Below are 21,291 nucleotides of genomic sequence, written 5' to 3'. Positions count from 1 at the left end.
AATGCCACACGATGAATAAATATTTATTAATTAAAAATGGGAAATTGTTATTAGCACTCCAACAATCATATTCCACACTCCAAACTTTCATATTAGGAAAGAAAAATACACTTGTGAGGAGTGTAGAATGAGATTTTTGGAGTGCCAATAACACTTCCCTTAAAAATGTTATAAATTAATACAACAAAAAAAACCATGATATCTTTCCTACTCTTTATGAAACCAACAATTCATAATGAAAACTAGACATTTTAAAATCACTTCCAAATGAGTCGTACAAATGAGAAAACTTGTCGTACAACAGACAGATGTATGTACTGCCACAAATACAAAATCAGGACTCCATGTATTTTCTCATCACCCAAACCTACCGTTAATAAGGTTCGGCATACAGCCACTCATACACGAACTCTCCTAAAACAGAGAAAATGGCAAGAAGGGAATAATAAAATGACGGACATTATTATTCATGACGAAGCTGGGAAATTATTTTTCACGATGTTCATTCAAACTGATACTATGATCAAGAAATTAAATCAACAAAATTACAGAAGCATTCCAACCTGCCATGAGAAGCCATAATTTGATAAGCAACAAATATATTACGAGTTTTGTGCGTCTTTGAATAAACAAACGCATATATGTTTGATGAGAGAAATTTTTAGTTGTGACGGGAATACGGATGGTACACCATGTGTTTTTATGCAAATGATATAAATTTTATTTTTTAAGTTATTAACCTTTTAACACACATAATTCACCATTTATATAGAGACACATGGTGTACCACCTCGTGTGATAGTCACATTGAAAAATCTCTCATTTGATGAGGCTAGGGCAGCTGCTGAGTCCTGAAAAGGTCCAAACAATGGTCTTTCTCCAAGTCCCGAGTCCAAAACTTCTTATAATACTCAGTGTAGGTGTATCCCCTATATATGGCTGCAGATCCATCCTCTGTGAGAGCTTTTGCTGGGCTTATTAGAGCATCGTCTTGTGGGCAGAAGAATGAAGCTACTGAGAGCCTTGGTCTTTCAGTATTGGTAATGGCCCGATGCCACACACTCTTGTAAATCCCATTACTTAGAGCCTGCACCAGTCAATAATTTCAGAATACAAGAACTTTACGTTTTGAGAAAATATCATTTGCGATCAATTTTATTTAACTTAATTTTATCTCATTTATGGGAATGGTTGATATACATGTAAATGATCACATTTTACGGTTTCAATTTTAAGGTATAGTATGCTAATTATTATGTGGATATGCTTAAAGAATCGTCTCGATGAGAAAACCTCATTTCTTTAGTTCTCTTTAACTTTGATTGAACTTACTATGGTTGCTTGTTTTAGGGTGTAAATTAACGATTGGATAAAATTCGAGTTTGAATAAACAATCTGATACCTATAACAAAAAATCGAAACTTCAAAGCGTAATTTTTACCTATGTAATCAACACTCTCGACGAATAGGATTAAAGTTAATAAAATGGATCGCGAGTGATATTCTTCAATACTTCAACCTTTAAGAAGACTAGACGTCATACAGAGAAATCTTTTGGATTATATGTTACCTGTAATTGGTCACCAATGTTAATGACAAAGGCATTAGGTTGGGGATTGACAGCAACCCATTTGCCATCTTTGAGAACTTGAAGGCCAGCAACTCCAAGGTCTTGGAGCAGAATTGTTAGGGCATTTGGGTCGGTGTGGGCCGGCAGCCCGTAAGTCAGCTCGGGCTGCGGACATGGCGGGTAAAAGTTGACCGCCATGTGCTGTCCTTGCTCGCCCAATGTGCTCCTTATGTAATCTTTCTCCAGCCCTAAACTTTCTGATACTAATTCCTCTAATCTGTATCCGAGTTCTCGAACCTCTCTACAGTAATTACCCACAGTGTCCCTGCAGCTCACAAGAATTAATGTAAGAGGTTGAAAGAGCAAACCAAACCTAATTTCGGCTTGAACCGGCCCAAAAAAGATTAATTAAAAGAAGATTTTTGTTAATGACAATTAATTTTTGAAAACTTTAACGAAAAGCTTTCGATACTGTTCACTTTAACGAAAAACCACATTTTTACTCTAAAAATTCAATCATGATATTATTCACTTACAACACATTTTTGTTAAAACTCAAAGTTGTCAAATTTTTTTTATTAGTTTTCTTTTAATTTTTTAATAACCCGTGGACCATGCCCTTGAATTTTAATACCATTTAGCTACAGGGACCAGTAAAATCCCACGTATTGGACACGACAAGTTTCGATGGCCCAATGCTGACTCAGTATCAACTTGAAGAAAGGCTACGGACAACAAAACGAGACACGAGGAAATAATTTTCAATGTTTTATAATGCGGAATAGTTTATTATAAAGTGAAAAAGATATTTTTTTAAGTATTTCTTCACTTTGTATGGTTACATATAACGACTGTATTCATGTTCCGAGCATATAAAAAGGGGTGTGATATCTACAAACCTCATTTTACTTCTCACACACCTTTTTAATTTTCAACCGTCGGATCGGATGAATTGAAGAAGATCAATGGACATAAATTATTAAAGGGTGTGTGAAAAGTAAAATGGGGTGTGTAGATAGCACACCCCTATAAAAAACATGAGAAGATATCTTAAATAATATTTTTATGTAAGAAAAAAAAATTAAAAGAAAATTAAAGCACGTAACAAAACATGATAAGATTTTCACCTTTATTTAAACGTTTTTGTTTCCTAAGTCTTTTTCCGAATCGAGTCGAGATTACGTCAACATCTCGATTCGACTCTCGCACTACTTTCATGCAAAGTTCAATGCATCACTCTATAAAATTGAATCATATTAGATTTTTTTTTTTTTGAAACATCACATTATATTATGAAGAAAATTAAATTAAGTTAAATTAAATTGGTTGCTTGCCGCTTTTACACGTAGCCAATCACGCACCAAACACATGATCCATACTGCCTACATCAACGCGGAATAACCCCTTACGTCACTACCCCACTGTATTATAAAACCAAAATGCATCAACGGCTGGGATCTCCCCTTCCTACCCTCAAAATGCCGCAATCACCGTCAATCAGCCACGACTCTCGTACGGGTAGATTTTCAAATGCGTAACATGTAGGTCGGCCCGTCTCAAATTAAAATATCATCCGACAATTACCCACCGCCGTTGATCGAGCCCGATTCGACTCTGACAAAGTCAACGTGCATCCATTTTCCTCCTACAATAATCAGAAATGGTTGCAACTGCTGCCGACTAAACTACTCTTTAAGTGTTTTCATTTATTCTTAAGAAACTACTAGGGGCATATGCTAACTAGAAACTACTAATTAGCAAAGCAACATACAAATTATATATAAATTTATGTATAAAGAAAACTAATTTTGATAATTAAACATTGTTTAGAAAACCCTAGAAACCTAGCTAAACTCTAAAAACTAAAAATTATACAAATTACATCGGACTGAATCTATCTGGTTCCTATTATAATATTTCGCTTTTCAATGTACAAAAAGAGATTTTAAGGTTTCAGAATGTCTCCGTGTGAGTATTTTAAAATATGAAAAGAACTGATCAAAACTTTTCTGATTATAAAATTTCTTGTAACAGACGTAATCGAGGAGCGTTCTTAGGAGTTCAAATATTAGATAAGCATGTCCCGTGTTATGAAAAAGATGATGTAAATTTTTTGCACATTAATTATTTTCTAATGGAAAACTTATTTTATTAAAGACCTATAAGATATATCATATATGTAGTCATTGTTCTAACAATCTCCGCTTAGGCGCTAGGCGACTGGCCATCGTCCCGATTAATGCCTAGGAGTTTAAAAATTAAGAAATAACGTCTAGACCTACTGAGGCATCCGCCTAGCCAGCTCAAACAGCCTAGGCACTGCCTCGGTTGCAACTCACTTAGATAGAAAATAGATAACTTTCCTTTTGCATTTTATTGTTTTCAATAAATTGTAAGAGATTTATTGAACACTTAAATAAACATAGATTATATGTTTGTTTCTCATGTTTTCATTATGTTCCAATACTTCATAATATACATAACATTTTATTTTCTAGTTTATGATGAAATTATAAATATTTTAAATATAAACAGACACTTATTTACACAAAATACAATAGATTTATTTAAATCCGTCGAGGTTTCGCCTAGCCGCTTAGGCGCTAGATCCCAACCCGCTACCCTATTAGTGCTTTTAGAACCTTGTACGTAGTACACTATGAATTACATATGATAGAAAGCAACGTGGTTGACAGTCAGCATAGCATTTGCCTAAAGAATAATATACCAATGGTGTCTGATGCATATATCAGAGAGAGACAAATAATTGAGAGAGAGAGAAACGTACCTGAAGGACGAAGGATTGGAGGGCCACTCAGGAACGTACTTGTCCAAAGGATAGCAATGGAGGCGAAGATAATCTCTCCAGTTATGAACCTTCTCCTTCTTTACATTAAAACTTGTTGAAAGTCTCATGGTTTTTGAGGGGTCATCTGAGTACAGCTTCAATTTTTCCTCCACAGGAAGGTTAAAAAACTCATTGGCCACCCCTACCATTTTTTCCACTCCTTCCGTTGACACCCCATGGTTAATAACCTAGCACCGAAATCACTCGAATATCAAGAAATATGTACACACACATATGTACATGCACTGGGTTTGTGAAAAATGCGGTTGTTGAGTTTCGCAATATCTTGTATCTTAACTAAAGTGAGATAGGGATGGATCCATATAAATAAGATCCTAATTAATGATATAGGGAGGAGGGTACCTGAAAAAAACCATAATATTTGCAGGCATCGCCAACTTGCTGCACGGTTTGGGCTCTGTTGGGAGAAGCCAGGTCAATAACGGGAATGTTTTCGCATTCAGAGACTTCGGACAAGCGAGGCCGGTCGGATTCTGGTCTGACATAGCTTTCCGGCAAGTTGGTGTATATGACTCCGGAGGAGAGTACTTTTGTATCCATGTTTCGGTATTAAGTTTGAAGGGGGAGACAAAGACAGCAATAAAAAATCTGCATCCTCTCCAGCTGCTAAGCTTAATTTGGAGCAAGTTCTAGGAAGTTGCACAGCTTAGTAAGTGATATTGCACATGGTTATTTATAAGGGAGTTGATGCAGATGCCCTCAAATTTCATCATCAGCATTGACTTGCACAGGCTTCGGTCTTGCAGCCAATCTTTATGTGACACTTGGTGCGGGATTAATGGACGGTAAAGTTGCTGATATGTAAAAACTACAGACAATCAAATTATAAATATGTCTTATCTTCTATCTTTTATTTAGTGAGCAAGAGCAACCCAGCGAAGTCTTATTACAAAATACAAATCGAAGAGGTGGGGCCTTACTTCGTATAGAAAGAAGAGTAAAGCGAACGTACTGGAATTGCATATGAACAAGCTACAGGGCGGCTCTCTTCCTTGATCAGATTCTTTAGTTTTCAGACATGCGAAAAAAAACCAACCCGAAGCACTACTTTCATCGTATGCATGGATTGCTAAGTGTTGGTTGTATACTAGAAGAGAACCTTTGTCCGAACAAACTAAAAGGTTCACTAAATTTGTTCGAGACCGTTTTAGGTCACCATTTCGAAGTAGTACTGGTGAGCATGGGCTCGGGTCCTCGCCGGAACCTTCACAGAGCCTCCAGACCAATCATGTCGTGGCCGTTAGATGATATCCTACGGCTAGTAATCAATTTTCTTTTAATAGTTTTAACATTAAAAAGTCTCTCTCTTTCCTCTCCCCCCTCTCTCCCTATTTTTCCATCAAAAAGCTTGGAACCCAATTTCGCATCAAAACGTCCGCCTCTCTCCCTTGTCTTTCAACACTGCAGTGACGAACACGCCGTATCCACGGCTTCCCTTTTAGGGGCTGCTCCTCGAGCCTTCGAGTTCCGATCTTCGTGAGACGGCTCAATCGAAGATCGATCCAAACTATTTTTCTCCTCATCCTCCCTCCCTTGGTTTCATGGTTTCACATCAAACACGAAATCTGACAAAAATTTTCTTCCTCCCTGCAATCAATTACGTGGCTGTTCGGAAATTTTAATTCATGGGTTATAAGGGTGTTTGGAAAATACAAAAAAAATCGTATATTAAAAAAAATTCTGGGTTTATGGGCGTTTTTTGTTGGGTGAAGAAATAGGGGTTAGGGATGGAGGGCGAGGGTAAAGATCGGGTTTTGGGGTGTTTAATGAGTTGGCTTGATTGATTTTCTGCTTGAGACCAACAAATGTACTTGTTTTGAAATCTGAGATGCAGGAGGCGAGGGGAAGGTGACACTGAGAAGCAAAATAGGACGGAGAGAGAAAGATGTCACGCCGATTTAGACCATCTCCAACTTCTAAAATCTAAACATTTTAGCCTAAAAAATTTAAGTTTGAGCTTAGAAATAACTTTTCTGTTTCAACCTTTCTAGCTTCTGGCTTAAATTTTTTAGCTTGAGATTATTAAAGATAAATTTAGGCTAATTTTTTCTTTTAAAGTAATTTAAAAAACATTATGTACACTATCATAATTTAATTTTATGAATATTTTAACCTAAAAATATTTAAATTCCTATAAATATTGAAAAATCTCTACATTTGGGTGAATTTTGAGAAATAATTTTTTTAATTATTTTAGCCGTTGGATTTAAATTTGAGCCGTTATATCTTTTTTTTTTACCGTTAGATTTGATTATATTCGATCTCAGTCGTTATATTTAATAAATCCTGAGAAGCCCATGTGGGTGGGGTGCCGTTGGTGGTGCCCACACCATTTTCTGGGCTAAATCCTGGGGGGCTTGGAGGGGAAATAAAACCTAAAAAATAGCATTTAGCCCATGATTGGGTTTGGTCTTATTGGAAACGGTGAAGAGAAGAAGGTGAGGATTGAGAGAGGTTGAAGAAGACGATGAAAAAGAAAGAGGGAGTAATGTAAAGAGGAAAAAAACAAATCAAATGAATCCTGACCATTGCTCTTTTATTGAACGTTGGTGATTAAAGGATCTCCGGGGATTCCTAGAGAAGGGATCCGGAGAGGATCCGATTCCGGTGAGCATTACCAATACATTAATTATCATTAATATTTAAATTTAAATTTAAAATTTGTGTAGCACATTCTTTATCTCTAATTTAGACTTAGACAAACACATATAGGTACTCATTCAACTACATTGTAATGCTCACAACCACTTAACTTTTTTTGTATACTTGTATAATAATATATGATTTACTGTCGCATATTCCGAACATATTGAAAAAATTTCTCTCTTTCAAGATTTATCAATGTATAAACTATAAAGTCAACAAAAAGTAAATTAAAATTGGAAGCAATGCAATTAGGGAATATTTTTTTCAATACTTACTCATGGCCTACTTCCTATCTAGATTTTATTATTTCTGCATAACTTACACATGGCTCACTAACTAGATTCCCAAAAATCTACCTTTACTGCCCCCATCAACGTCTAGCAATTGCAAGTGCAGCTACGTCAGCCGTGGAGTGTAGAAAACGCAGTTTTTGTGTGGTTTAGAATGGCTAATATACATCATAGCTAAAACCCTAAAAGATGACGATTATAGCTTATACGAATGGGATTATATTTAATGAGTTGAATATTTTTTGCGTATAGAAAACTTCAACCATGTAATAGTACTAATAATTCCTTTTGGTATTAGTCATCAAGAGTTAGCTTGTCTATCTTATGTCATGTTAAAACGTTCTAATCTTATGTCGTGTTAAAACGTTCGAATCTTATCTTTCCGACCAAAACAATCAATCGATTGATTATGTTCCATTCATACATGCAGGATGATAGTAAAATACAATAGAACCTCTAAAGCTAAGCTGTGGAAAATGAATCAATGGTGTAGAAATAGGATGATAGTTTTATGGACAAGAAGATCTCCTTCCCCACCTCATGATGCATGCTTGCCCTAAAAAGGAAAAGGGTCGGTTTGACTGTCTGTTAGTATTTGTTGAGAATAAAATTCCCCTTGATGGAAGGAGGGAAAATATTAAATATAAGTTAGATTACTTTTCATATTGTTAATTGGTTTTATCGTGAAATTTAAATTTTCTTCATGATATCAGAACATATTATCACACGTGTTAAGCCCAATGGTTACACACGCTTTACATCACTCCGTTTGTATTGTCTACTTATTAGACTTGAAAATTTATCACACATACAAGATAATGCATGAAGAATGAATTTTCACATCGATGGAGGAAGGACCTTGGCCGGCAGGGCAGCCACTGGCCCATAGATAGATGTATATACATGCATGCATGTGAGCTTGCCACTGACCAATCACCAATATTAATACTGGTGCGATGCATGGCGGTAGAAAAACTGGTGCGATGCATTATTCAAATATTGAAAGACTTGCTTAGGTAGGTTAGGTGCCATCCAATCCCACCCCATTCAATGTACCCTAGTTCATCCCGTGGGGTCCGATCAGTACAGGATTAAGATGTCCTAGCCTCTCACGCTCCCCCATCATAATCATAAGGAAATTATCCTAACCCTAAAATTCTAGAGGGATTAATGGCTTTTCTCCTTAGTCCACCGTTGTTAGCGACTGTGTTTTTCGGCCACCTTTATGATCCTCTCATGCCTAATCGGTTTGTTTAGTGGTTTATTCGATTATTAAACTTTCTATTACGATCGACGATCACATTAGACAAGATATAATTAGAATTTCTTCTTGACTAAAAAAAGATAATTAGGGTTGGTCGACATACAATAGCCTACAATATTGAGGCAAATGCCACATCATCAGAGTATTCTTTCAGAAGCTTCAATTGTATTTTCAACAATGTTATTACAAGAAAGAGTATATATAGCCTTTAGCTTTATTCAATAATACCCTCAACTAATGCACTTCTTTATGGTGATTTGAAAGAAGTTGTGTATATGGAGCAACCTACAAGTTTTATTGATCCTTCAATGCCACATCATGTTTGTAAGATGAGGAAATCTTTATAAGGCCTTAAACAGGCACTAAGAGATTGGTTTGACAAGCTATTCCAAGCTCTTCTCACGTTTGGGTTTGTTCAATCTTCCTCAAATGCATCCTTATTTGTTTCCAAAGGACCAACCTTGGTAATTGTCATAGTGTATGTAGATGACATATTTGTTACAGGCCTTAATGCTTCTATATGTCAGTTATTCATTCAAAAACTGAATGCCATTTTTCTAGTCAAGGATCTGGGACCTCTGCATTATTCCTTGGGATTGGAAGTTCAAAAACATCTGAGGGTATCTTTCTTTATCAAACAAAGTATCTACTTGACCTTCTTGAGAAAACCAATATGGAAGGTTCTAAGCCATGTTGTACTCCTCTCAGCTCCACCAAGCTTGATCACAGTGGCCTTCGTCTCCCTAATCCTACTTAATACATGTCCATTGTTGGTGGCCTGCAATATTTGACTTGGACAAGGCCTGATCTCTCCTTTGTAGTGAACCAAATCTGTCAATTCATGCATGCTCCCAGGGAACAACATATGAAAGCTGCAAAAAGGGTTCTCAAGTTTTTAAAAGGCTCCATTCCTTAGGGCATCTGGTTTAAAAAGGGTAGTAATAATCTCACTGCATACTCTGATGCAGATTGGACAGGATGTACATTTGACAAAAGATCCACGAGTGGATACAATGTTTTTCTATGTCCAAATTAAATTAGCTAGAGTGCCAAGAAACAAGCTATTGTAGCTTGATCATCAACAGAAGCAAAGTATGGATCTTTGGCACACATAGTTGCATAACGCACTTGGATCTACAAAATATTTCATGATATTGGCTTTCCTCTCAAAACTATTCCTACTTTGTGGTGTGATAAAATTTCAGCAATTTCACTTGCCTCAAATCTTGTATTTCATGCAAGAACTAAACATGTAGAAATCAATTATCATTACATCCGAGAGTTGGTTCTTGCAAATCTCATCAAAGTTCAATTTGTCTATAGTGAAGATCAATTAGCAGATTCTTACACTAAGTCCCTTTTCCAAAATCAGGTTCTGTTACTTGAAGTCCACGCTTCCAATTGGCATCATTACAAATTCCAATTTTAGCTTGAGAGGGTGTATTGAGGCAAATGCCACATCATCAAAAGTTGTCACTGGTTTGTTTTAACAGTGAATTGTTAGTTGAGATTAGTTGAGGGTATTACTGTACAAAGCCAAAGACTATATATACTCTTTCTTGAAATAACATTATTGTGTAATGAAAATACAATTGAAGCTTCTGAAAGAAAACTCTGAGTTTCTATAAACAAATATGTGGTATTGTTGCAAAATTAGTTCACACGTCAATTTCAAACTTGAAATTAATCAGTTCAAAACCTCAGCCACGTCAATTTCAAACTTGAAATTAATCAGTTCAAAACCTCAGCTATCTACAGTACATATGGCACGTCGGTAATTGAATCATGGAACCGCACAGACGCTTCTGTGTTATATACACTCATCAATACTCAAAAGTTCGGATAAGGATTGTCTGCCCTCCCACTTTCAGTGTCATTCCATACTCTTCTGTTTTGTGTGGTCACGGTTAAGCCAGATCAACATTTTATATATATTTTTTTATAGAGATTACAAGACAAAAATGAATAGTAATATAAAATGTTGACGTGACTTAATCGTGATCACACAAATAGGAGGGCACGGGAGGGCAGACAATCTTTCTGCATGTTTTGTCCAAATCCGTTGTACTTTATATAAGCAATTATTAGATCGCAACAGATACTCACGTGTCATGCTCTTGTGTTATTACAGATATACATCCATCATATTCATAGTTCTGTAGGTCTTGTCCAAATTCGTTGTACCTTAAACATTAAGAATATAATTTTTAGCAAAAAAGCTTTTATGTGTCGTGCTTATGTGTAACCAGAGATATAAATCTTTCGTAGGTTGTGGGAATATGAACTTAGCTATAGACAGGAAGAGTCAGCTTTACTGATACAACGTCCGCATCCTACAACTTTCGCGAATAAAGTTTGGCTTCCAAGAGAGCAATGGCTCCATCCATGGAGGCTGGACCACAAGCAGCATATAGATCTAAACCTTTTTCTTGATCCAATTACATTAAATATATTTAGTTTCTGTTCGTTTTCGAGAGTTGAGACCGTGAATTATTACATATATAATAGTAAATAGCATTTGTTAATTAGTCATGGCACGATTAACTGAGCCCCCCATGCCCTCGAGAAACTAAAAATAATGGTCAATCTGTGGAACTCAAAGCTAGGGTTTTGATACAAGGTTTTGACATCATATTTGCAGCTTCGTTGTGCGTCATCCCATGACGAGGTGATGACGTTAGGTAAGAAGAAAAGTTAGGCCACCGCCAGCCTGTATGTCGGTGGCATCAATATAAGGATAAGAATTATCTGCCCTCCACTTTCGATGCCTTTTCCGTACCCTCTTGTTTTGTGTGGTCACAGTTAAACCACGTCTACATTTTATATTGTTTTTTTATAGATATAATAAGATAAAAATAAATAATAATATAAAATATTGAAGTGATTTAACCGTGACCACACAAACAGAAATGTACGAAAAGAGCACCGAAAGTAGATGACAGACAATCCTTGTCCTCAATATAAACTGATAAGCATGTTGACTTGGTGTGGTGATCTAGTCAATGACTCCCATGTCCTATCAATGCCTCCCATGTCCTATCGACCTCCCAAGTTGCACCAAATTGCCATCCACTCTTGGCCATAGATGAGGAAAGGAACTTGGCTACAGATGTCATGCGGTCGAATATATAAGATAAGTTACTAATATGTTGTTATGTTGATAAAAAAAAAATAACATTGAACTAATTTACTTTAATTGTATTACCCTGTTTCAATTGGATAATAATATGTGTAATTAAGTTTCAACATATGATATTATATTATTAAATAAAAATACCACGTAACGGTCAATTCGTTCTATATAAATTACTCTACACATCAACACGAGTTGAACCACAAATTAGTCAAAAAAAGAAAATTTGAGTGCGTTTGTGGGATGAAAGAATAAGGAAAATAATATATGATTCCGAAATATAGTGCAATTTATAATCACTAACATCGTCACATGTGTTTGACACTTAAAAAACCCCACTCTAACAAGCATTGACCTAAGTGTTCATTTACGCAACTTATGATGGAGATGGAGTAACATCATCTGCATAATTGTTTGTATATATATAGTTTTTTTCACCTTTAAATTAAGTTATCAATTTAATACTGATGCTAAAAATGATGTGTTGTTGCAAGAAACATGTGTGTGTGTGAGGTAATACGTAAACATCACATGACATTTTTGTGCATTATTGAATGAGACGAAATGTCCATCGCCATGGATGTCGATCTAGTTTTTCTTAAATACAATACATTCTAATTGTTAAACTCTTTTTTTGTTAATATTTTGTTTATTATTATTATTATTATTTATTTATTTTATTAATATTATTTGAGAAAGAGAGAAACCCAAAAAAAAAACAAAAAGATACTACATTAAACAACTGTGCATATTATTTTGGTGAACTGATAACACCGTGACAACTTTGCCAAACGATAGGAAGAACATTGTCCCGTAAAGATTTGATCACCCTCATTTTAGGAGGGGCCTTCCATTGTATCTTAGACCCTAGTTACCTTACTCTCTCAATGGAAACTACATCAACGTGAACGTAGGCCAACTTCGGATTAACTACAAAATAACTATTGTTCTAGTGTGTTTGTGTGATTTTTTGATTGAATCTAAGTTAATCTAACTTTGTGCATCAAGATCCATGGTTTTTCCATCTCATGTAATAATTAGTTGGACTTTTTAGCCAAAATAGTCTCTGAGATTGACATGACTCCTTACTTTTGTCTTTGACAATGCAAATCAATAGAAGTGGACCGGAGTTTGTCCTCTATAAATCATTTTAGTTATTCTGTAAAAAATATGTTAACATCTTTGTTAAATTATCACGTGAACAATCACATGACCAACCTTTTAAAAATATTTTTGCCAAACCAAACCCTCCACTTAACGAGTATTGCCTTAGAAGCACCACTGCCCAAACATCACTACCGCAGAGAAAAAAAACACCATCTCTTCCCCTGCCAAAAACTTCCACGACATTGAAATCCACTCCTCCACCAAACTCTCTTTCACTGTAAATTATCAGCACAGTCTCGCAATCCATCCTCTCCCAGGTCTGCAACCCTTGGCTTTCTTTTTCTCTACAACAACAACAACAAAGCCTTATCTGCTAGAGTCGAGGAGAAAGGAAGGTGCATGGATGCAAAGGTTTTGTTGACCCGGTTGTAACTTAAATTAAACTCTTCATCTGGCACGTCCATTTCAATCTAACAGCTCTAGTTCACATGTGTACAAAAGATGTACAAATAGTATTGTACGTTACATAAAACTTTGCCCTCCTAAATTACACGAAAACATGAACTCTTGGATCCATTGGACTTCCTCTAAAAACAGGTAATCTTGGATCCATTGGATTTTCAAAGTCCAACTACTTTCAGGCCCAAAATTAATCCAAACCTTTTCATATACTGGATCACATGTACATGTGGGCCTAAATAACATTAAAGCCCATGGAGAAGTCCAGTCAAAATGCGTGTGCTAGCGACTTTGACTGTTTGACGACTTGTTTACCAACCAACTTTTCCGTTACACGCTCGCAAACTACACGTCGTTTCTTCACTTTGCACCGCCTGCTTCAGAAATCTCTTCGCGCATTTCCTTCCAAAATCCTAACCCGAACACTCCCACGCTTCAGAAATCCGACCCGAAGCCTTCCCCTGACTGCCTCTTCTCCCTCTCGACAAATTTTCCGTCACTTTCCCGAGAAAATTTGAGGAAGAAGAAAATGGAGAACTCTACGCAAGAATCCCATCTCAGAGCGGAGAACTCGGTGACGTACGAGTCGCCGTACCCGCTGTACGCCATGGCCTTTGCCTCGCCCCAAACCCGAACCCGCCACCAGCACCACCGAATCGCCGTCGGCAGCTTTATCGAGGAGTACTCGAACCGGGTCGATATCCTTTCCTTCGACCCGGATACCCTTTCAATAAAGCCGAACCCGACCCTCTCCTTCGACCACCCTTATCCGCCCACCAAGCTCATGTTCCACCCGAACCCCAACGCCCTCCACAAAACCAACGACGTCTTAGCTTCCTCTGGCGACTACCTCCGCCTTTGGGAGGTCGGCGACTCCACCGTCGAGCCTATCCAGGTGTTAAACAACAGCAAGACCAGCGAGTTTTGCGCTCCGCTGACGTCATTCGATTGGAACGACATTGAGCCCCGGCGAATTGGGACTTCCAGCATCGACACCACCTGCACAATTTGGGACATCGAAAAGGGTGTCGTCGAGACGCAGCTGATTGCTCACGATAAAGAGGTGTACGACATCGCGTGGGGGGAAGCTAGGGTTTTTGCTTCGGTTTCGGCTGATGGGTCGGTGAGAATTTTCGATTTGAGGGACAAGGAGCACTCCACGATCATCTATGAGAGCCCTCAGCCGGATACCCCTTTGCTTCGATTGGCTTGGAACAAGCAGGATTTGAGGTACATGGCCACAATTTTGATGGACAGCAATAAAGTTGTGATCTTGGATATCCGATCGCCGACGATGCCAGTGGCGGAGCTGGAGAGGCACAGAGGTAGTGTGAATGCTATTGCTTGGGCCCCCCAGAGTTGTAGGCACATTTGCTCTGCTGGGGATGACACTCAGGCGCTTATTTGGGACCTGCCCACGGTCGCTGGGCCGAATGGAATCGACCCCATGTCGATGTACTCCGCAGGTGCGGAGATTAATCAGCTGCAGTGGTCTGCTGCACAGCCTGATTGGATTTCCATTGCATTTTCTAACAAGATGCAGCTTTTGAAGGTTTGAGGGCGGAAGCTGGGAAGCTTGTTTTGTGATATGGATTGTAAGTGTTCATTCAATTGTTTTCTGCTTTGCTTACATTAATTGATTTTGCGATTGCTCTACTGATGTAATTTAGGCTAAATTGATTAATTTCATTAAAACTATTGAATTCATCACACTGCTTGCTTTAAGTTAGTTTAAGACTGATCTGTTTTCGCTTGTAAGTTTTGCATGTCTGAATTGCTGGTAAATGTCGCGGATATGTTAATCTGGGATAGATGTTCGTGTGCATCTGTTGCAGAATTATTGAAAAACATTTACATTTGTGGGAGCACTCCATCTTCCTGCCAATTTGTTTACGTTTTCTTCTAGGAAGATATTTTTAGCATAGTATAGCTCTAAGTTTAATTTGGTTATCTTCTTGGTTCTTTTTCTTTTCATGTTTCCTTGTTTGAAGATACCAAACTCATTCTATTGCGTTTATGGACATTGCATTTTGGCTCATGCTTTTACACCTGGTTTTGGAACATCAAAGTCGTCTTCCCCTTGAATTTGTAGTTTGCTTTCCTCTTTCTTCTTTTCGCCCTCCAATTACAGCATGATTATCTAGTGTCATTGTTCACGTTCTGTTCTGTTTGCGAATGGTTTCTTTGAATTTCCAACCTTACCAATCTGTTCATGAGCTTCTTCTCTGTATACAATTATGGCACACTGTGTGTACAATTGAAACCTAGACAGTGAAGTTTTCATTCGCATGGCAACTGTCCGCAAGTATTTGTAATTATGCTACAGGTTTCATTTTCCGGGAAAATTGTTCAATATACACATGTATACTATTTGTTTGTTTATCTAATCCTGGTGCTTTCTAGTCTAGTTGTTTCTTCATTATTAATGAGTTAGGCATTATTGTTAACTGCTACTATGCATCTGTACATTATTAATGGGGCGGTGCTATCCACACGCATCTTTTTACCTCTCACATACCCGCTGTTAATTTATGTCCCTTTATCCTATTCAATTCATTCAATTCGACGGCCTGAAATTAAGAGGTGTGTCGAAGGTAAAAGGGTTGTGTCCAATCACAATGCTGTGTGAATTATTATTTTTTCATTCACTTTGGTTCAGTCATTTTCTCCTTATTAACGGGATAAATTGCATGTTTAACTGCTTTCGATGCAGGCATCCTATCTTGATGGAAGCGGTGATGATCACTAGGGGAAGTTAGCTGGAAGTAGTTCTTCGATTACCTATGAGGCTTATTTATAAAGGAATATGGTTAGCTTTGAACTCTTTAGAGATATGTTTATTGTTGATTATCAACTAGTCTTGCTATCTTGGTCTAGACCCGCAATGTGAGTAGCGTGTCTTCTCTTCCCCTCACACGCTTCGTCTAATCCAACGTTAATTGTACCTGTTAGTGTTGGCCTCTCCTGTATTGCATATGTTATGCCCTCGTGTTTGACAGCACTCTACTCTATTGAGAAAAGTAAAAAAGGAAGTCGTCGGAGAATTTTGATTGTTGCTATATATAAGTGAGTTTGGGTTGTTTCGATATCGATTCCCAGATCGAACGCGATTGCGTTGTTGTTTTTCTGTAGTCTTTTGCAATGTGTGAGATTGGGGAAACAATAAATCAGGTGCTGCTGAGCTGAGATGCGGTTTTTCCTGGTTGTCCCAACCAAACCCTAAATACTAACCAAATGGCCGATGACTAATAAGCAATAAGAGTTAGTTTTGGTTTGCTTCATACCTGGGTTTGGTTAAGCAATAAGAAAATTTTCAGTGTGACCGGCACATGAGGTGGTACATCACATGTCACTATACAAATGGTGAGATATGCATGTTAAAAAATTAATAACTTAAAAAAAAAAAAATTCCTACCATTTATATAAAAACACGTGGTGTACTACCCGTGATCTCGTTTCAATGTTTTAAAGTCCGTACTCTTCTAAAAAATGTTCTAAAGTCCGTACAGGCTATGAAACATAATTGATAAGTTATTAGTGCTTCTTGTTCATTTAGGGTTTCTTTTTCTATAATGTAGTGGCGGATTCAAGATTATAACGTCGTGTGGTACCAATATAAAAGTTTCAAAATAATTTAGACAAAACAATATTACAAACTACAAAGACTTAATTTGTCTATGATGAAGTTTCATAATTGAATACGTTTATGATATTCATTATCAATAGACTAAATTTTCTCTGGATTTATTCTATTCATTACTTATGGGCATGAGCAAAACCACCATATGAACCGAGAAGGAAAACTCTATGTAGTTTTTTTTATAAATCATATTGCGAATCCAACATTTTCATCCAGTATACATTAATTTCATTGCTTAACATTCTATACATAGGAACTTGGATCAAAACTTACTCAATTTGAAAATCGGGGATTATGTGGTGGCGTAGAGTGATGGATCATGTGCTGGTTGGAAACGAGATAAGTTGACCCGGTGATGGTGGCCCTGTGGATAAATTGGGGTTAGCGTAATTGAATGGTTGGAATTTTGGGGAGTGGAGGTTTGTAAAGAAAAATGGGCGTTATTGGGTCTCGACAAGGGACTAGGATCCTCTCCTGAGCTAAGGATGAGGATCCTCCTCATCAATGAGTGTGGGCCGTTGGATGAAAATCCAACGACTACAAACAGGGGGTCTCTTTAAAGTTATAATAATTGTAGCCGTGGATTTTCATTCAACGACCCACACTTATTGATGAGGAGGATCCTCATCCTTAGCTCAGGAGAGGATCCTGGTCCCTCAACAAGAAGGAAAGAGAGTTCATTTTTAATTTTTTAATGACCTCGCTCACCATGATGTCATTTGGTCAGGGTTTTTTATTTTTTATTTTTTTATTTTTTATTTTTATTTTTTTTTATGAACAATACTTGACTAGTCAAATATGAGTAAGAACTCTTATTCAAAATTTCTCAAAATTGTTCGTTGTCAATTTATAAAATTTCGTATTTATAATCAGAACCGTTCAAATTATAAATTATCCTATAAAGATCGCATTTACAAAAAATCAATTAAAATTAAGGTCGTTTAGTCATCAAATTGTTTGAAAACAAGTGAATGGTATTGATAAAAGTATTACGAACCATCTATGTATTTGCTACAATATATTGACTAAACTACCTTAGTTTTATTTTTTAATTTTTTGCATAGATGATCTTTACAGTGTGATTTATAGTATGAACTGTTATGATCATAAACACAAAGCTTTGTGATTAAAACACTAAGAGTTTTGTGTAGGAGCTCCAACTTATTTTTGAGCTGTCAAGTATTGTTCTTTTTTTTTATTATAAACTATAGTCTTGTTTTCTCATCTGCTACATGTCGCTGCTGTACATGCACATCGAGGTTTCCTCAATTTCAGCACCTACCCATCTGTTGGGTGGTCCTTGAAGGTCCTTACCTCATAGGTAATTCTCCATGTATTCGGTGGTCCCGTGAGGTCATCTTTAATTGACCAAGCCAAAGGGCCATCGGTTAAAAATAGCTCAAAATGACACAAAAACAGTCTCCAACCGAGAGTTAGGTCAAAGGGTTTGTGGGCCCCACTGAGCCAAAAACTGAAATTAGGCAAGCATGCTAGCCTCATCCAGCCAGCCTTCTCCCAGCCCAACAATTCAAATGCAACGATAACCTGGCGTCATCATGACGTTCCTACACCATTTCTCACATAATTTTCACCATTTCATACTATCTTACCTCATTTTATTTAAATTCTTCACATTCTATTCTCCTACCTCTTCCAATAATCTTTCCTTCAATTTTTTCAATAATTTTCAAATGGTCACATCTACAATGAAAGGAAGGGTTTGAACCCGAAAAGAAGATGAAGTTCTTTGCAGGGTTTATAGATGGGTCATGAAAGATTGTGTCAAGAAGAATTCTCAAACAAGTGAAGGTGTTTGGACTCGTACGTCCAAAAAGTACTATGAGTTCTACGAAGGCACCACTCCACCGAATCCCCGAAACCACGAGAGTTGTTCTTCAAGATGGAAAAAAACATCTTCAACCAAGTTTGAATAAATGGCATCAAGCAGTGTTAAACGCCCAAAGCAGACATGAAAGCGGAGCCAATTACTATGACGAAGTAAGTGTTTTCACAAGTTATTTTAAATATTTAATTATATTACATTTAATTTCATAAATTAATTTCCTTGAATTTTTGTAATTATATTTTCTAGGTACGCCAAGCGGAGGAATTGTATATAGAGGACATGAAAAAGCCCTTTAGTCATCATGGTTGTTGGAAAATTTGTACAGTGTGGGTGTTATTTCAAGATCCACCTCAAAAAAGATTTGGTCCTACGCCGGTGTTCAGAAATGTTTCCTCAAATGCAGTTGGGGATGACCAAGGATCTCTTATCATTCAAGAAACAAGGGTAGATAATCCGTCTCTAGGTGAATCTTCCATACCTAGGGTTATGGGACGAAACAAGGCCTGAAGATGGATGATATGAACATGCAAAGGAACACTTTGGAGTACACTCTAATGAGTAGGACATATTTTGATAGGAAAAAGAGGGAAATTATGGCTCAACGAGAGTTGTTTACATCCGACTATACTCCTACAATGGCGGATGAAGATGATGATTATATTCTTTAAATTGAAGTTGTTGTAGTTTTTAAATTTAAGTTGTTGTACTCTTTAAATTAAACAACATTAAACATCATGAAACTTAAACAACATTAAACAACACAATCTCTACCCTAGTACTACTTGGGGGAGTTATTCAAACTTAAACAACATTAAACAAAACATTTAACAACATAAATCTTAAACGCACTCCATGGTTCTTTTCACCGAAAGATGTGCAACACGATCCTGTTGTAGGTACTAGTCTGTGGCACGTGAACGTATCATCTTATAGCGTCTCATGTACTCATTTAAAGAGATATTACCAGTTCTTGGATCCAAAGGCAAATTAGGTCCATCATATATTTTCGTACTAGCCCTCCTTGACCTATTTAGGTTGTCATCAGACTCTCCATCAATATAGCCATCTCGCTCATCCTCCACAATCATGTTGTATAATATGATGCACGACATCACGATGAAGTTCAATTTATCTTGACTCCACTCTCTTGCCGGTTTCTTAATGATCTTCCACCGTGCTTGTAGAATACCGAAAACTCTATCAACATCTTTCTTGTATGCCTTTTGGTGTAAGGTAAACCACATTTGGGTATCATCCACAGGGTTTGCAATTGCTTGGACAAATGTCACCCACTTTAGGTAGATGCCATCTGCCAAATAATACCTTATATTGTACTGACGCCCATTGATGTAGTATTCAAGTTGAGGTGATTTACCTTCCGTTAGGTTATTAAAGAGGGTTTAACGCCCAAATACTGTAATGTCATTTTGGGATCTTGGGACTCCAAAGAAAGTATGTCAAATCTATGTGTCAAACGAGGCAACCACCTCTAACACAACAGTTGGCTTTCTAGATATTCCGCTAAATCCTCCTTACCATCCGGTGGGACAGTTCTTCCACTGCCAATGCAAGCAATCTAATAACCCTATCATGCCCAGAAAGCCACGGTCTTCAGCTTTGCGAAGTAGCTGAGCCATATCTGCTTGATTTGGTTCACGGGGGTACTCTTCTTTGTAAATCTGAACAACTATGTGACAGAATTAAGCAAGATTATCAAGGCATGTAAACTCAGACATACAATATGTATCATCTATCGCATTAGCTGGGGAGGCATAGGCCAACATTCGGAGTGCAATAGTAACCTTTTGATGAGGTGATAAACCAGGGCGGCTTGCTCTGTCCATCTTCTGTCGAAAGTATGGATTAACATGTTGGACATCATAAAGTAAATGCTCGAAGACATGATGCCTCATCCGGAAGTGACATTTGAAATCTTCTTCTGTGTACACCGAGTTGAAGTTGAAGTAGTTGTTCATCAAAGTCTTATGCACCATCTCTCTATTTCGTGGTTTGTAAGAGCGACCAACAACAGAGCCACCTTATTGAGGTTGTTCTTCAGTTTCTTCACACGCCATGACCCCAACCATTGTTGCCATATATGTTGTGTTGCGCCATACTTCATCTTCTTCATCGAACTCCTCATCTTCTCGTCTCATTTGCGCCCATTTATCTTCCAAATTGAAATTGGATGAGGACCCCCAATTGGAATGCGAAGATGATCCAAAGTTGGAATTCATTGCAAACTTGAATTGAAAGAGATATTGGAGATGGCAAAGATGAAGGTGTGTGAATTCTACCCCAATTTCCAGCCAATTTATTAACATTGGAAGCTGAAGATAAGAAATACCACGTAGATAAGAATCCCATATAAAATTTGGAGAGTTATTCATATTACATAAAGATAAGAAATCTGGAGAGTTACTCACTTTAGTGACACGTGGCACTCAAAATCGTATTCGAAAAATTA

At 37.3% G+C, this 21,291-nt stretch overlaps 3 protein-coding genes across 5 annotated transcripts; 1 reads left to right on the top strand and 2 right to left on the bottom strand.

Moving 5' to 3' along the window:
* Positions 1-443: 443 nt before the first annotated feature.
* On the bottom strand, positions 444-6,405 carry LOC103426498 (protein DOWNY MILDEW RESISTANCE 6-like). 2 transcript variants are annotated; one of them, XM_070820958.1, is made up of 5 exons: positions 5,392-6,302; positions 4,782-5,247; positions 4,359-4,606; positions 1,571-1,895; positions 444-1,087 (listed from the first exon to the last, which is right to left on the bottom strand). In XM_070820958.1, exons 2-5 carry the CDS (start codon positions 4,977-4,979, stop codon positions 833-835), a joined length of 1,026 nt encoding a protein of 341 aa, XP_070677059.1. In that variant the 5' UTR covers positions 4,980-5,247; positions 5,392-6,302; the 3' UTR covers positions 444-832. The 2 variants fall into 2 exon arrangements, with proteins under 2 accessions (XP_070677059.1, XP_008362804.2); XM_008364582.4 differs by having other exon boundaries at positions 4,782-6,405.
* Positions 6,406-13,641: 7,236 nt separating this feature from the next.
* LOC103406603 (protein TRANSPARENT TESTA GLABRA 1-like) lies at positions 13,642-16,382 on the top strand. Of its 2 annotated transcripts, XM_008345594.4 has the most exons (2): positions 13,642-14,933; positions 16,052-16,382. In XM_008345594.4, the coding sequence occupies exon 1, from the start codon at positions 13,868-13,870 to the stop codon at positions 14,894-14,896; it is 1,029 nt and encodes a 342-aa protein (XP_008343816.1). In that variant the 5' UTR covers positions 13,642-13,867; the 3' UTR covers positions 14,897-14,933; positions 16,052-16,382.
* A 3,341-nt stretch (positions 16,383-19,723) lies between these two features.
* Positions 19,724-20,818, bottom strand: LOC103445687 (uncharacterized). Its single transcript, XM_008384701.3, has 3 exons — positions 20,563-20,818; positions 20,361-20,511; positions 19,724-20,147 (listed from the first exon to the last, which is right to left on the bottom strand). The coding sequence occupies exons 1-3, from the start codon at positions 20,816-20,818 to the stop codon at positions 19,724-19,726; spliced, it is 831 nt and encodes a 276-aa protein (XP_008382923.3).
* Positions 20,819-21,291: the final 473 nt, after the last annotated feature.

Source organism: Malus domestica, chromosome 01 (genome assembly GCF_042453785.1).
Source record: "Malus domestica chromosome 01, GDT2T_hap1".
NCBI lineage: Eukaryota > Viridiplantae > Streptophyta > Magnoliopsida > Rosales > Rosaceae > Malus > Malus domestica.
Note: the sequence above shows the minus strand (reverse complement) of the source record. Positions and strands in the feature narration are given on the sequence as shown.

Excerpts from the sequence above, each read along its gene's own strand:
- LOC103426498 (XM_008364582.4), bottom strand. The coding sequence starts at position 4,979 with ATGGATACAAAAGTACTCTCCTCCGGAGTCATATACACCAACTTGCCG. Across the intron at positions 1,896-4,358 it reads TCCAATCCTTCGTCCTTCAG|GGACACTGTGGGTAATTACT; the intron begins GTACGTTTCTCT and ends TGTGAGCTGCAG. Across the intron at positions 1,088-1,570 it reads ACATTGGTGACCAATTACAG|GCTCTAAGTAATGGGATTTA; the intron begins GTAACATATAAT and ends TGACTGGTGCAG.
- LOC103406603 (XM_008345594.4), top strand. The coding sequence starts at position 13,868 with ATGGAGAACTCTACGCAAGAATCCCATCTCAGAGCGGAGAACTCGGTG.
- LOC103445687 (XM_008384701.3), bottom strand. The coding sequence starts at position 20,818 with ATGGTGCATAAGACTTTGATGAACAACTACTTCAACTTCAACTCGGTG. Across the intron at positions 20,512-20,562 it reads TGCGATAGATGATACATATT|TTGTTCAGATTTACAAAGAA; the intron begins GTATGTCTGAGT and ends TCTGTCACATAG. Across the intron at positions 20,148-20,360 it reads AAGAACTGTCCCACCGGATG|GTATTATTTGGCAGATGGCA; the intron begins GTAAGGAGGATT and ends GTACAATATAAG.